The following is a 15997-nucleotide window of genomic DNA, read 5'->3' on the forward strand; positions in this document are numbered from 1 at the left end:
TTGCTCTGACTGTTGCTGTGCAGTTGTATAGTTTACCGTAGAGAAGGATTGTCAAGCACAGGCCAAGCATTTTTGGAAGGTGGAGGATGTCAGTGCCTTATTCCCCTACATTGCTCTCCTTGAAGATGTCAGACAAGCCGCCAGCTTTGCTGCTGTAGCTGAAGCCCAGGGAGAACGTCTTGTCAGTAACCAGCTGTGGGGCGGCTGAAAAATAGAAAAGAAAAGCTGATGGGCACGTTTCATTACCAGTCAATATATAGCCTATTGAAGGTCATTTTACCGAAAATATATCCAGATGGTAATTGTGCTGCCATTACCTTGACTACCATAATTCCTGAGTAAGCTACACTTGTAACCATCAGCGGCTACCAAGGGGAGCTTTACTTCTCTGCTGCCGTTAGCTCTTGTATTGGAGACCCTCTACTTCCACCCTGCATCTGTTGTATCATATCCTCTGAGAAGAAAGCATGCACAGCCATTAATGTTTCTATTCTGTTGGTCCCCATTGCCGAGGACACCTGCAAGATGTGGGAATGATTGAAAGGGAAGCCTTAACCATTATCAGATAGGATATTTCTCCTATCTTCATACAAGCCATCCACACCTTCAAGCATGTGCATTTGAAGGCTGTTGCATGACGTCCATCCATCTATCCGTCCCTCCTTCATCTTACCGTCTGTTTTCTGAAGATAATGACCCATGCTATGGTACAGTTCCACAAGGAATGGATCTGCAGCATATCAACTACCTAGTATTTCTCAGTGTCTAAGGTATTGAATGCCAGAGAGCTACCACTAAGAAAACCATTACAGAACAATTTACTCTTGTGTCGTTTTCAGGAGAGCATTGGATAGTAATCAGGAGTAGGAAGCTTTCCCTATCTTGGGGTGGTGAGATTAACTGCATGCCTCTGTGTCAGATTAACTAACTGGGAGAAGGACGGTTCTCTTGGTGTCCTAGCCAACAATCTTTCAATAAAATTGGTCATTTTATGGCTGTTTTGGGGACAGTGCTGTGTGCAAATTGGCTGCCATATTTGTCTACAAATGCAGACTAGACTTCTACAGCACCTTATGAAGCGCTTTAAGACATTCTCAACAGCATAGTAGCTATATCGTGGAGTCCTGTAGCTCAGTGGTTAGAGCACTCGCTTTGCAAGTGAGAGACCTGAGTTCAATTCCAGACAGGGCGAAACCTTGGGCAAGTTTCCTTACTCCACACAGAGCCTAATAATAATCCCTTCAAAACCAAAAACAATAATAAATTGGTCATTTTCAATCCACGACTGTTTGTGGGACATTGCTGTGCGCAATTGGCTGCCGCGTTCGCCCACAAATATGCAGTCAATTCACTTTACAGTGTCTTCTGTGAAGCGCTTTGGGACGTCCTCCCGACGTGAAAAGCGCTATATCAAATGCAAGGATTATTATTATTATTATTATGATATCAAATGCAAGGATTGTTATTATTATTATTATTATTTTTCTCTGTGATCCAGGTGTGAGAGACTACTCTATATGCAATAATATATTGTGTGATATAGAGCTGCGAGACTGGTGTACATATTACAATACACTCTGTGGGATACAGAGGTAGAATGCCAGTATAAATAAAGCACCAACATCTGTTCTGTGTGTGATTCGCACTGAAACTCCAACAGTTCCTAAAAAACAGAAATTTATTTGCAGTCCACCATTTGCATATAAATTACTTTTCTCCCAGATGGAGATGGGAGGAGAAAAAAAACATACTCTCATGCATTAACTTAAAGGTGAACTGTACAGATAATTTATTGCCAACATCCCACAGCACTTCGGAACTGATCTTCTTTTATGGTACGCCTTTCTTTGCCAGTTTTAAACAAACCATCTTGTGTTCCATTGCCCTCCGGGGATTTTTGTTTATTTTTGTGTTTTTTTTATAAAAATGCTGGGTCTAGAGTTTCAAAAACTTGTCTTCAACTTAAGATTTTAAAAAATGTAAAAAAATGTTGGTGATTTCCAGGAATGGAGTTTGAGGCTTTGCACCCAGTGTAGTCCAACATGCCAAGGCTGCTGTAGATTACAAACAAGTTTGTCATCGGTGAGCCTCAAATAACTTTCTTTTGAAATCCAGCAATGATACATTTGCTTTTGGCCTGTGTATTCCCCATGGGTTTCAGCTTCCTCAGTGGTTTACATGACAATATGGACTTTTATTTGGATTCACACTGTTGTAACACGCATGACCAGTTCTCTGTTTGAGTTGTTACTGTTCCGATGGTCGTTAGGCCTGAAGTGGCTGAGAATGTGCAGAATAGTGTATCCACAGTGATGGTTCAAAATGGTTCCGGTGCGCTGGGTGCTCCTGGAACTCCTGTCATTGTTTGATGAGTGGTTTGTCCGTGAATTCCTTCCCCCGGCCTTGTTGATAGCCGCACTAATGGCTTCCCCAAGATCCTTGGATTTTTCATAGTTCAGTACCTTCCATTGCTGATTAACCGCTTGCCAGCGCTTGAAGATTCGATACACAGATGATCCCTCATGAATAATGAGACCTGAAAAAGAGCATTTACATTTTTTGAACTCAGAATTTCAATTCTGTATACTGTGTCTATTATCACTGCTTAGGAGAGAGAGCGTATTCCATTCCAACAATCTATGGGATTTCCATGTGTAGGTGGGAAGCATGGAATTCTTAGTTTGGTTTGGTTACCCTTAAGCATTTGTGATTGGTTTCCGCATGTGTCAGACATCCGGCTGGCCCCAAAAAAGTTTCAATTGGCTTTAATATTTCATTTCATATCTCTTCTGGTTTAAAGGAGCTAGAAACAGCACAACGAATAGGATGATGCAAACCTCGAAAAAGGAATCTGATTCTGAAAGGAATTGCTGAGTTTTGATGCCCGTACAATCTAAATGTGATTTTAGGAGACATTCCAACACTTCACGGAGCTGTAGGCATAGCCTGTTACATTCAGCTGGACCTGTTTCTCAGACCTTTAACAGGTTTTGTGTGAAGCTCTGCACATTCGATGAAAATTCAAACCTATTTAGTATAACCGCGTTTCGCCTGCAAAATATACAGTCAATTCACTTTACAGTATATTCTGTGAAGCGCTTGGAGACGTCTAGAAGACGTGATAAGGCGCTGTATCAAATGCAAGGATTATTATTATTAACAACAGGAGGGTAGATGTTCTTTCAAATGCTTTTTTTGTTAAACATCCATATTATTTTGCTGGCCTTTACTCTTGTCTAATTTGCTGCTTATTACCGTTGTATTTTGCCACTTTTCCTTCTCCACACAATTATATTCACTGCTTCCCTTCAGTGTATGAGATCTATGATCTATGTCAGGGTTAAGGAACCAGAGCTCACAGCTGTTTGAGCTGCACTGGACTGAGACACCCAACAAGAACAAGGTCTTTTCATGCTACGTTTACTGCTGTTTACCCCAGACGACACCTTCCCACTAGTCGAGGCCACACCTCCAGGTTACACCTTTCACCAAACCCTACGGCCTAATCGCCATGGCGGTGATGTGGCTCTCATCTTCCGGTTCCCCCTTGGCCTTTCCCCTTACTCCTCCGGAACCTTCCCCTCCTTTGAACACCTTATCCTCTCCTGCACCAAACTCCATGACCCCATCTCCCCCACTCTCGCCCGACTCCATTGGTTCCCTATCCTTCAGAGGATCCAGTTCAAGATCCTGGTCCTCACCTACAAAGCCCTCCATGGCCTCGCCCCACCCTACCTCTGTGACCTCCTAACCAATGCTCCCGTTCCCTCCGCTCAGCCGGCTCTGGCTGCTCCACGTCCCCCGACCCACCCGCCCCACCATTGGCGGGAGAGCCTTCAGCCACTCTGCCCCCAACCTCTGGAATTCCATCCCCCAGTCACTCCACCTCGCCCCCTCCTTAGCCTCAAAACCCTCCTCTTCGACCATGCCATCGGCCACCCCCCTTCCCCTCCCCTCTCCCTCCCTGACCCCAGCTCGGGTATGAAATGCTATACTGTCCAGCACCATGGGATGTCATCCCGACGTGAAAGGTGCTATACACATGTAATCTTGTTGTTGTTTTATGATAAATTATGCTTTTGTTGAATTGCTGTTTGCTCTGATTTTGGTGGTACTTTGCTGGGAGAGATACAGTGTTGGTCGGAGTTAAGCCAGTACCAGTTAGGAGCAGTGTCTCACTCACTGCAGTATGAAGACAGTGAGAGGGAATCATACTGGGCTCAGTATTCTTCAACCCATTGAAAGCTCAATGGTACACCCATTGTACCATTCAAAGATGGTACAACCATGTTCACTATGTAACCAGCTCTTCAACAGCATTAAAAACTCACACCCAGTTTTTTTACACGATGCAGAGTGGAAAGAATTAAACCAAGTTATCTGCTCCAGGTTTCCCTCCTGAGGTACAAACAGTGTGAAGGGCCAGTTTTGTGTGGAGTAAGGAAACTTGCCCGAGGTTTCGCCCTCTGCCGGGAATTGAACTCAGGTCTCTCAATTGCAAAGCAAGTGCTCTAACCACTGAGCTACAGGACTCCAATCAACAGTGCTTGGCCTACTGTGGCACAAACCAGGCCAGGCTTTTCCCTAGGGTGGACAAGGCATTCATTATATCACTCATAAAAGGGTGAATTACTGTGACCCACTGGGTTCCAAACCCAGAAACTTCTTGTGCTGTGTCTTATGCTCAACTGACAGATACCCAGAACATTAGCACTCTTATTACTAAAGGTTGCTGAAATCATGTACACTGCAGATTCTGTTTCTTGACTGACACAGCACAAGGTACATTGTGGGGATGGAGAAAGGATACTTCCACAGTCTTTTCCTTTGTCAGATGCCACACGATGGTAGAATGGCTTGTGGCTGTGATTGAAAATCATATCTTCTGGCTGAGAGCCCGGTTCTACAGAGCAGTAATCTATCGTTATGACGTATTACTGCTCCTATCTTGGCAGCCTGTGACTATGATTGTGTTTTTCTAAAGGTTGTGATATAAATCAAAATACACGACATTGCACATTTTGGACAGAGTTTAACCAACACAAATAAATGTATGGTCTGTTCAGTGCTGACCCAATCCACACAGTGTGGTTCCTCGTCTGATGAAGTGCACCACAGAAGTGAGAAAGGAGACCAACTCTAAAGCCTTTAGCAACTGCTCAGCTGGAAATGACAAGGTGCCATTGTGTGAGGTGGAATCCAGCATTGTGGAGACTTGCATCTGAAGCTTGTTACTTCGCACATAAACACTTACCAATGCAGACGATGTCCATGAAGCCATACATGCCGTAACAGATCTGAAAGAGCAGGTCCTGTCTCTGCCACTTTGCCGATGGACTGAGGGAGGACCAGATCAACCAGGAGATGCTAGCAATTAGGAAGAGGGAACCAAGGATGATGGCAGCTATCTGCACTTTCTCAATCACCGTCAGGGAGATTGCTTGCCACTGAAAGAGAAGCAATGAGTGGGAGTGGAAAAAGAAAGAAACATGAGAGAGAAGTGACCAAGAAACACTCATTAAATTAGATAATATGAGAAAGAAAGAGACAGAATTGAAGAGAGAGAAACAAAGAGAAGAAACAAGAAGGGGTTGCAAGATATGAGACAGTTGGAAATATAAGGGGGATAGAGAAAGGAAAAAGCATTAAAGTTCAACACTTTGCAATTCACAGTTTTCTAATTTGACTGGAATATCACAAGAAATTATCATTTCAGGAGTTTGGCTTTTGCTATCTATTCACACTAGCAAGCTTTATGTTCTTTGCTTATAATGTAAGCGCAGAAACTAAATGTTCTCTAGCTTTAGCGAACAAACTGACTGCATCATCAAGTGACCCTGAAAAGTGATCTGTCAACTGGTTCAAGATTGGATTCATAACATCTTGCATTCATAACATCCAGGCTCGACTACGCAAACTCCCTGCTTGTCAGCATCCCCAACTCCTCCCTCCATAGGCTGCAGATCATCCAGAACTGTGCAGCCCGTATCCTCTCCCACACCAGGCTCCGTGACCCTATCGCCCCCATCCTCGCCGACTCCACTGGTTTCCCATCACACAGAGGATACAGTTCAACAACAACAACAATAACAAGATTACATTTGTATAGCGCCTTTCACGTCGGGAGGACGTCCCAAGGCACTGGACAGTGTACAGCATTTCGGACCCGAGCTGGGGTCAGGGGGGAGAAGGGAGGGGAACAACAACAACAACAAGATTCCATTTATAAAGCGCCTTTCACGTCAGGAGGACGTCCCAAGGCGCTGCACAGTTGGGTCATGACCCGAGCATTGGGGGGAAATGGTCAGGGTGAGGGAAGGGAGGGAGCAAGGAGGGGGGAAATGGTCAGGGTGAGGGGAGCGAAGGGAGGGAGCGAGGAGGGGGAAGAGAGTCGAGAGGGGGGGGATGACTGATGGTATGGTCGAAGAGGAGGGTTTTGAGGCGGAACTTGAAGGAGCCTAAGGAGGGGGCGAGGCGGAGTGATTGGGGGATGGAATTCCAGAGGTTGGGGGCAGAGTGGCCCCAATGGTGGGGCGGGTGGGTTGGGTTACATGGAGCAGCCAGAGCCGGCTGAGCGGAGGGAGCGGGCGGGTTGGTAGGGGGTTAGGAGGTCACAGAGGTAGGGTGGGGCGAGGCCATGGAGGGCTTTGTAGGTGAGGACCAGGATCTTGAACTGCATCCTCTAAAGGATAGGGAGCCAATGGAGTCGGGCAAGAGTGGAGGAGATGGGGTCACGGAGTTCAAGATCCTGGTTTCCATCTTCAAAGCCCTCCTTGGCCTTGCTCCCCTCTAATTCTGTGACCTCCTAACCCCCTACCAATCTGCCCGCTCCCTCCGCTCAGTGGGCTCCAGCCTGCTACACGTCCCCCACCTTACTCACCCCACCATTGGCGGGCGGGCCTTCAACCACTCTGCCCCCCCCCCCCCCGGAACTCCATCTAGCAGCTACTCCCCTCTCTTGCCTCCTTCAAGACCCGTCTCAAGACCCTCCACTTCAACCATGCCTTCGATCACCCTCCTTCCCCCACTGCCATCCACCCTCCCCGATCCCGACCGTCATCCTGGGTCCGCAACACTGATTGTCCAGTGCTTTGGGACTTCCTTCCGACATGAAAGGCGCTATACAAATATAATTTTATTGTTGTTGTTATGGGGAACCCTACTTTGATCTTTGAACGAATTGGGAAAACTTCCATGGCAAACAATGATAAAAAAATTCTAAATGGAAATTTAGTGCTTTAATGTGTATTATAATGACTGGGCAGTGGCATTAGAGCTAGTGAGATTGAGAGTTAATTATTGGGGGAGTGATGGATATAGTCACTGGTACAAAGCATTGATAGTTTCCCAGCACATGTCCAGTAGCACTGAGAGATTTGGGTTTCAAAATTGAGAATATGACCATATCTATGTCTAGACTGACAGTGCAGTGAAATGTCTAGTGAGTGCTGAATTATCAGAGGTGCGTCCATTGACTTTTGGGATAGAGAAAAGATCTTTTTTGTGCCAATTTTAGAATTCCTTAGAATATTTGTGGACTCCTATAGCTCAGTGGTTAGAGCACTCGCCTCTCAAGCAAGAGACCTGGGTTTGATTCCCAGCAGGGTGAAACCTTGGGCAAATTTCCTTACTCCACACGCCTAATAATAATCCCTCACGAAAAGAAAATAATAAATTGATCACTTCAATCCTCGACTGTCTGTGGGACGCTGCTGTGCGCAATTGGCTGCCGCGTTTCACCCACAAATTTACAGTCATTCACTTTACAGTCTATTCTGTGAAGCGCTTTGAGACGTCGAATAGATGTGAAAAGCGCTATATCAAATGCAAGGATTATTATTATTATTATTATTATTATCTCCAAGTCTCATGAGGTATGAGGAAAGATTTAGGTAAAATAGACTGGAGAATAAGATTAAGAGGTAAAAATGTAGACCAAATGTAGCAAATATTTAAGGATGTAGTGCAAAATTCTCAGCGGTCGCATATTCCCTTGCGGAATAAAAGTACCACAGGGAACGCAATTCATCCGTGGCTAACCAGAGCAGTTAGGGAAAGCATCAAATTAAAAGAAAAGGCTTATAAAACTGCCAAGAAAAGCAGCAAATCTGAAGACTGGGAGAGTTTTAGAAACCAGCAAAATAAAACTAAAAAACTCATTAAGAGTGAGAAAAAGGAGTATGAGGGTAAGCGAGCGACGAACACTAAGTCTGATTGTAAAAGCTTTTACAAATATATTAAGAGGAATAGGCTGTGAGGGTAAATGTAGGTCCACTACAGTCAGAGACGGGAGAAGTTGTAATGGGGCATAAGGACATGACAGAGTCCCTAAATGGGTACTTTGCATCTGTCTTCACCATAGAAGACACAACAAGTCTACCAACAATAGCGATGCACCAAAGGGATAAGGACAGGGAGCAACTTAGGGAAATTTTCATTGGTAGAGAATTGGTTCCAGGGAAACTGTTAGCACTAAAAAGTGACAAATCCCCTGGTCCGGATGGCTTGCATCCCGGGGTTTTAAAAGAGGAGCTTATGAGATAGTGGAGGCCTTATGTCTGATCTTCCAAAATTCCTTGGATTCTGGAACAGTCCCCATGGATAGGAAGATCGCAAATGTCACACCACTATTTAAAAAAAGTGGAAAGGAAAAGATGGGGAACTATAGGCAGTTAGTCTCACATCAGTGATAGGAAAAGTGTTAGAATCGTTGATTAAGGATGTGGTAGTGCGGTATTTAGGGCACAATATAATTAGGCCAAGTCAACACGGCTTTACAAAAGGGAAGTCATGTTTGACAAATCTCATAAGAGTTTTTTTGAGCATATTTCCAGTAAAGGGTGAATCAGTGGATGTGGTCTATTTGAACTTTCAGAAGGCATTCGATAAGATGCCGCATAAAAGGTTAGTCCAAACGATAAGGGCCCATGGAATTGGGGGGAGCATATTAACGTGGATTAGGGAATGGTTAACGGGTAGGAAACAGAGTAGGGATAAACGGGTCCTTTCCGGATTGGCGGGATGTGACTTGTGGAGTGCCACAAGGATCAGTCCTTGAGCCTCAGCTATTTACCACCTACATCAACGATGTAGATGAGGACATCGAAGTTAATATATCTAAATTCGCGGATGACACAAAACTAGGAGGAAGTGTCAACACAAAGGACGACATTAAAAAAATGCAGCGAGACATAGATAGTTTAGGTGGTTGGGGAGGTAGGCGGCCGATGAAGTATAATGTAGGGAAGTACAAAGTCATCCACCTCGGGAGCAAAAACAGTAGAGTGGGCTATTTTTTAGAAGGGGAGAGATTGGAATGTGTTAGCGTCCAGAGGGACTTGGGATTCCTTGTACACCAATCACAGAACGTTAGTCTGCAGGTACAGCAGCAATTAGGAAGGTGAATGGTATGTTAGCGTTCATTATGAAAGGATTAGAGTGTAAGAGTAGGGAAGTCTTACTGCAACTGTATAGGGCCCTGTGAGACGACACCTGGAATACTGTGTGCAGTTTTGGTCTCCTTATTTAAGGAAGGATGGACTTGCTTTGGAGGGGGTGCAGCGTAGATTTACTGGATTAGTACCAGGGATGAAGGGGATGAGTTACGAGGATAGGCTGACCAATTTGGGCCTATATTCTCTGGAATATAGAAGAATTAGAGGGGATCTTATAGAAACCTATAAGTTCATCAAAGGGCAATGATAGAGTAGATAGTGGGAGATTGTTTCCCGTTTGGAGGAACTAAAACCAGGGGTCACAACCTTAAAATCAGAGGCAGCCCTTTCGCACTGAGTTGAAGAAGAACTTCTTCACTCAAAGGGCAGTGAATGTGTGGAACGCACTACACCCAAAGGGCTGTTGACGCTCAGTCCTCGAACATATTCAAGACTGAGAGAGATAGATTTCTTATTGCAAAAGGGATTAAGGGATATGGGGATAAGGCGGGGGGGGGAGGCTGGCTGGGGTGGGGGGTGGGGATATGGGGGTAAGGCGGGGAGGAGGCTGGCTGGGGTGGGGAGGTGGGGGATATGGGGGTAAGGCGGGGGGGAGGCTGGCTGGGGTGGGGAGGTGGGGGATATGGGGGTAAGGCGGGGGGGAGGGGAGGCTGGCTGGGGTGGGGAGGTGGGGGATATGGGGGTAAGGCGGGGGGGAGGGGAGGCTGGCTGGGGTGGGGAGGTGGGGGATATGGGGGTAAGGCGGGGGGGTAAGGCGGGGGGGGAGGCTGGCTGGGGTGGGGAGGTGGGGGATATGGGGTAAGGCGGGGGGGGGGGGGGGGGGGCTGGCTGGGGTGGGGAGGTGGGGGATATGGGGGTAAGGCGGGGGGGGGGGGGGGCTGGCTGGGGTGGGGAGGTGGGGGATATGGGGGTAAGGCGGGGGGAGGGGGAGGCTGGCTGGGGTGGGGAGGTGGGGGATAAGGCGGGGGGGGGGGAGGCTGGCTGGGGTGGGGAGGTGGGGGATATGGGGTAAGGCGGGGGGGGAGGGGGAGGCTGGCTGGGGTGGGGAGGTGGGGGATATGGGGGTAAGGCAGTGTCAGGTTATTAGCTGGAGTTAGATTAGAAGATTGAATGGCGGTGCAGAGGCTCGAAGGGCCGAATGGCCAACTCCTGCTCCTACATGTTATGTTATGAGTCATATAGACTGGTCAACCATGAACAATGTTATTGCAGACAAACTAGCATTTCCAGCCCAGCCCCCTCACAGCCAGTTCACTCAAAACGATACCCCACCAAGGAAATATATAGTTTTAGACATATTATCAGTTTTTAAATCAATACCTAAAGGATAATGAGCTGAGTGACCCATTGTAATTTAAGACAAGAAACCATACTAAAACTGTAGAGGGGCATAAGAAACAATTTGCACCTGCTTATAACCATATATACCTGATGCACATTAAATCAGTGTTTTGCCCCTCTCCACGATTTTGGCAGAGTCTCTTGCTTACCTGCAGTGGGTTCTTTGTGCTGATTGCTAGGACCTGGTACTTAAAGTAACACAGCTCACAGCTCCATGAGCCTCGCTCGCTAATCCATCTGATTAGGCACGGCTGGTGTGTGCAACGTACAGAGCCAGAACACCGGCACGGGCTCAGCAGCTCACCCTGTAAAAAACACAACACAAACCAGACTAAGAAAAACATGTACTAAGCAACAAAGAATTGCCCCTTGATGCACTGGTTTTGATATTCAGACTTTGGAGTCAGACTTTGGTTGACAAATCATCCTGCATGCTCTTCCTCCCTCTCGGTTTGCATCCTCATTGCACTGAAATTAAGACTTAGTCGAAGTTATAGCAGGTTAATTTTTCATTTTCATTCAGAAATATGTTACGATATTGTGGCACTGAGCACTGCAAATATATTCCAGGTGACTTCTGAGGACCTTCTTCATATTATATGAATGCAGGAGTGACACGTCTACAAGTCCAGAGCCCAAAATTTTAAGGAAATGTTATTATCAATTTCATGGAACTCATGAGAACAAACTGAAATGCTGCAATACTAATTGTTTTTGCTAAAGGGAATATTATTATTTACGTAGCTCACTAAGGTCCTCTACTGACAGAAACTGAGAATGCCAGATGTACAACACTGGGTGAATCTTTTTAAAACTGCCTGAGATGCTGAATATTTTGGTACTGTCAGGCCCTAGATCATTATTCCCATCAAAATATTAAGATTTATGGTGCAATGACCTGGTGTTAAGGGGGTTAATTTGCTCCTCCTAAATGATTAGCCAGCTCAGTTGTGGCACTGAAAGAGTCTGCTCACTGTTCCATGACATAATACTGTAGTATTGCTGTAAAGGCAAATCAATACAGAATCAGATCGCTTGCTCCCATTAACCCTTGTTGCATTTTCCCAATCCACACTCAAACCTGTAAATTTGGTGAAGCTGTATAATAATAATCCTTGCATTTGATATAGCGCCATATCACATCATTGAGACTGTCAAAGTGCTTCACAGAATGTACTACAAGGAACCATCAGGGAGTGGAGACAGACTGATTTCCTGCCTCGTGAATATTGCAGTAAGAGTCATTTCTTTTAAATAAGGGAATTTTCTTGTAAGTGTTGATCTGAACTCGTCTCTTGTTCTTTGCTGCTGAGATGCAATGTCAAAATCACAATGCTATTATTCAGACAAAATAATTACAATCATGGGTTGAAGTGAAGCTTGAAGCCTGAGCTCTATATGGATTGCCAGGAGTTTGTGAGTGAGTCTCCAACAGGACCCTGAGTCAGAGCTGTCAGTACTCCGGCTTTGCCTGATCTATCAGCACGAGAGAGAGAGAGATGTTACAGGAGATGAGGTTACAAATTGCATACCATTTGTATATCTGCTTGGCACTGTTCAAACAGTTACACTGACTGTCCTGGTCAACAGACCTCCAAATTAGGTCATTCACCCACCCACAAAATACAGTCACTCTACTCTATCCTCTGAAGCACTTTGAGACATCTCAACAACATGATAAGGCGCTATATCAAATGCAAGGATTATTATTATGTTTGTGGGACATTGTTGTACGCAGATTGGTTGCTGCATTTGCCTACAAATAAACAGTATTCGCCTACATTTTACATTTAAAAATATCCTGTGAAGCACTTTGAGACATTTTGATAACATAACACTAATCAAATGCAAGGATTTTTATTCATTTATTTAGACTGACAATAGCTGCATTTTTCACCTTTATGTCTACCCGCGCTATAAAGTAATTCATTGTAAAACTCTTTGAAATGTTTTGATGTAGTAAGGCTCTGTGTCAAATGGAAGTGTTGTTTTTACAATTCCCATACATTATAAAGAAATGTGAATGAATCTATAAATATGGCTCCCAAATAATCACCTTAATAAACAAAATATTCTCTTCAACTCTCAACAGATCACTTGGCAATAAAGATTAACATTGTTAATAGAATTAATTTGTAATTCTGACACATGTGTGAGATGTGAGTCAGAAACTCTGATCTGATCTTGCATCATGTACCACTTTATCTTGTTGTAACGTTTAATTTAAATAGTTTGATGTTGGGAGACAGACTGATGACTCTGCAATATGTGTGGTTTGATTCACATATAGAACAGGCAAGTGAATGAATCAATATGCGACAAGGTTATGCGAACATCAATCTAATGAAGTGGTAAGTCCGTCATAAATCAGTCAGGAACGCAGGAAATGTAGGATATCGATTTTAAAATCAAATCAGGGCATGTGATGGCACACGACCAGTCAAATCACATTGATGATAATAATAATAATCCTTGCATTTGATATAGCGCCTTATGGCGTCTTTGAGATGTCTCAAAGCGCTTCACAGAATATACTGTGAAGTGAATTGACTATATTTTGTGAAACGCGGCAGCCACTGTCATGGATTGGGTGACCAAATTATTATTTTTATTTATTTAATATTTGTTTGTTTGTTTATTTATTTATTAAAACAAAAATCAATAAAAATAACAGTTCTTGCTGGCAATCACTTGTGAAGGCATTTAATACACATCAGCCCTGGACCCTGCAGAGGAGCCTTTCAGCCACAACCTAACTTTGTATACAAAAGTATGATGAAGGTGCCACATAGCAGGCAGTCAGTAATTATTCGTGAGAGAAAACTAAAGCAAGGCTTTGGTGCACCGAGCTTTACTCTGCTGCAGTAGATATATCAGACCATATATATTAAACATGTTCTCCAAATGCCAACATTCACTAATACCAATCCTAGCAAAAATGGTAAGCAGGTAAGTGAGCTGTCTCTGAAACTGAACTTGCTTTGAGGAGACAATCTTGATGAGGCCAGGCAGCTCCACAGCAAAGTGGCTTCCCTCAATGGGGGCCAAGTGGGGTGGGGATGGGAAGTTGACCGAAGACGCAGTCAAAGAGGAAGGTCTTGAGATGGACCATGAAGGAGGAAAATGAGGTGAAAGGACTCCGGGATAGAATTTCAAGAGAGTGGGGCCAAATAGGTTCATAGCCCATTCACCAGTGGTAAAGTGGGAAGGGCGAGGGACGTGAAGCAGGCCAGTGCCTGGTGAGAAAGGAAGCAGGCAAGTTGGAAGGGTTTAAGAAAGTGGCAGAAGTAGGATGGAGCAAGACCTTGAGGAATTTAAAAGCGAGGTTGAGGATCTTGCACTCAATTCACTGGCGGACAGTGAGCTAGTGGTGCCAATGAGGATGGGGTAATAGGCTTTGGGAGCCGAATGCTGAGAAGCCTCACCACACCCCAACAGTAATAATAAACATTGGTTGGAAAGTTTGTCCCCAATGTCCTTAATATTTTATCATAGAATTAATGATGCACAGTTTTGATTTATTTCTCCCGTGCATCTATGGTAGACAGCGGAAAGTCATGTAATGATAGATTGTAAGCAGGAGGCCTGCAATAAAACGTATTTGTGTAATAGTCATTAACCTTCTGTCCTCAAGCCTGAGTTCATGTGGCATGGTGAGTCATCTCTGAGAAACCAGTGCAGTTTACAGCATTTACTCGTCATGTGTTTAGCAACTAAATGTCAATGTTTAATAGGAATTTGCTTTGATGGTTAATTCAGATTTAGCTGAACATCTCGTTCGCATGCCCACAAAGAAGACATTTAGGTTACATATTATAAATAATAATAATCCTTGCATTTGATATAGCGCCTTATCACGTCTTTGAGACGTCTCAAAGCGTTTCACAGAATATACTGTAACATGAATTGACTCTATATTTTGTGAGCGAAACGGGGCAGCACAGCAGTGTCCCACAAACAGTCATGACCAATTTATTATTATCATTTTTATTTATTTTTGAAGGATTATTACCCCTAGAAAAGCAATCCCCAATCGACTAACAACTGGGTTCCTACTGACTGCTAGGTAAACAGAGGCGTGTGGAGTAAGGAAACTTTCCCAACATTTCTCCCTACCGGGAATCAAACCCAGGTCTCTCGCTTGCGAGGCGAGGGCTCTAACCACTGAGCTACAGGTCTCTATGTTCAGGAGAACCAACCTTTGTGAGTTGAGGATTGGGATCAGTCCTGGGAGCTGGCCCATTCTCCATCTACCTGCAGTCTTATGCCAGCTCAGGAAAGTCAGCTCAAGCTTGTGTACAGAATATTCCTTATTCCATGCAGACTGAAGACGCTCTATCCTGGGTTTGATGACCAGCACTGATGCGGATACCCTCCTCCACATTGTTTGGAATTGCCCCAAAATCCTGAGTTTCTGGAGCTCTGCGATAGAGAACACAAATGTGATGATGGGGCTAATACATTATCATTCCCCCGCATATTATGGCTGTTGGGAATCTTCCCTGAGGCACGTGGTCCTTGAAACAGAAAACATTCTAAGAGATTGATTTGCAAAGCACCCGCTCCTGGCCTCAGCGGCCTGAATGGCCTTCTGGGATAATGCGATCTACATTTCATTACTGGTGAAGAAATGTTGGTGTGTACCACACACAAAACTTTTCACACGTCTCTCTGAAATGCAGTTAGTAATGCATCCACCTATCTATCTGTTCACTGTATCTTCTCAGCTTTAATAGGTAGATCTACGTGTAGTGTTCTTCAGTGTTCTTCCTGTTTCCATTTACAGTGAATATTCTGAGAATAACTCCCTCCTGTGTTATTAGAATACTGGAATGTGCCTCAGAGCACAATCTTTTAAATATTTAATTGCAATGAAAAGACATATTAATTAAAAACAACTTTGCAAGTGTACAAAAGAATCTAATCATTATGCAATAGGAAACCTAGCACCATATCCTCGCCTGCAACAGGATGCTTTCATTGACAGTGGTTGGTTTCTCTTTCTAATATCGTATTCTGAGACTCTTGTATGGTTTCTTGAATGCTTTTTTATATAATGTTCCTTGTGTGACACCGTGTTTCATTTCTGGGCAGATGCTAATGATGTTTAGGGTTAGTATTGTTCTACAGTTAAGTAATATTAAAATGCAGACACCCATTGGTGTGGTTCAATTGGTCTCAGTTGGCCATGTACAGATCTC

General features: G+C 44.4%; 2 protein-coding genes across 2 annotated transcripts in view; one reads left to right on the forward strand and one right to left on the reverse strand.

Annotated features, from left to right (window-relative positions):
* The window catches only part of cdk4 (cyclin-dependent kinase 4), an 80154-nt gene that overhangs the window by 33006 nt on the left and 31151 nt on the right, over positions 1-15997 (forward strand). The gene's annotated exons all lie outside the window — the stretch shown is intronic.
* LOC103190924 (E3 ubiquitin-protein ligase MARCHF9) lies at positions 1660-11101 on the reverse strand (the record flags this gene model as incomplete). The annotated part of the gene is given in 3 exon segments (XM_007911841.2): positions 1660-2536; positions 5255-5447; positions 10946-11101. Coding segments are annotated over 3 exon segments (681 nt in total), but the record flags the coding sequence as incomplete, so codon positions are not given.

Source organism: Callorhinchus milii, unplaced genomic scaffold, assembly GCF_018977255.1.
Source record: "Callorhinchus milii isolate IMCB2004 unplaced genomic scaffold, IMCB_Cmil_1.0 Scaffold27, whole genome shotgun sequence".
In the NCBI taxonomy this organism is placed as follows: Eukaryota; Metazoa; Chordata; class Chondrichthyes; order Chimaeriformes; family Callorhinchidae; genus Callorhinchus; species Callorhinchus milii.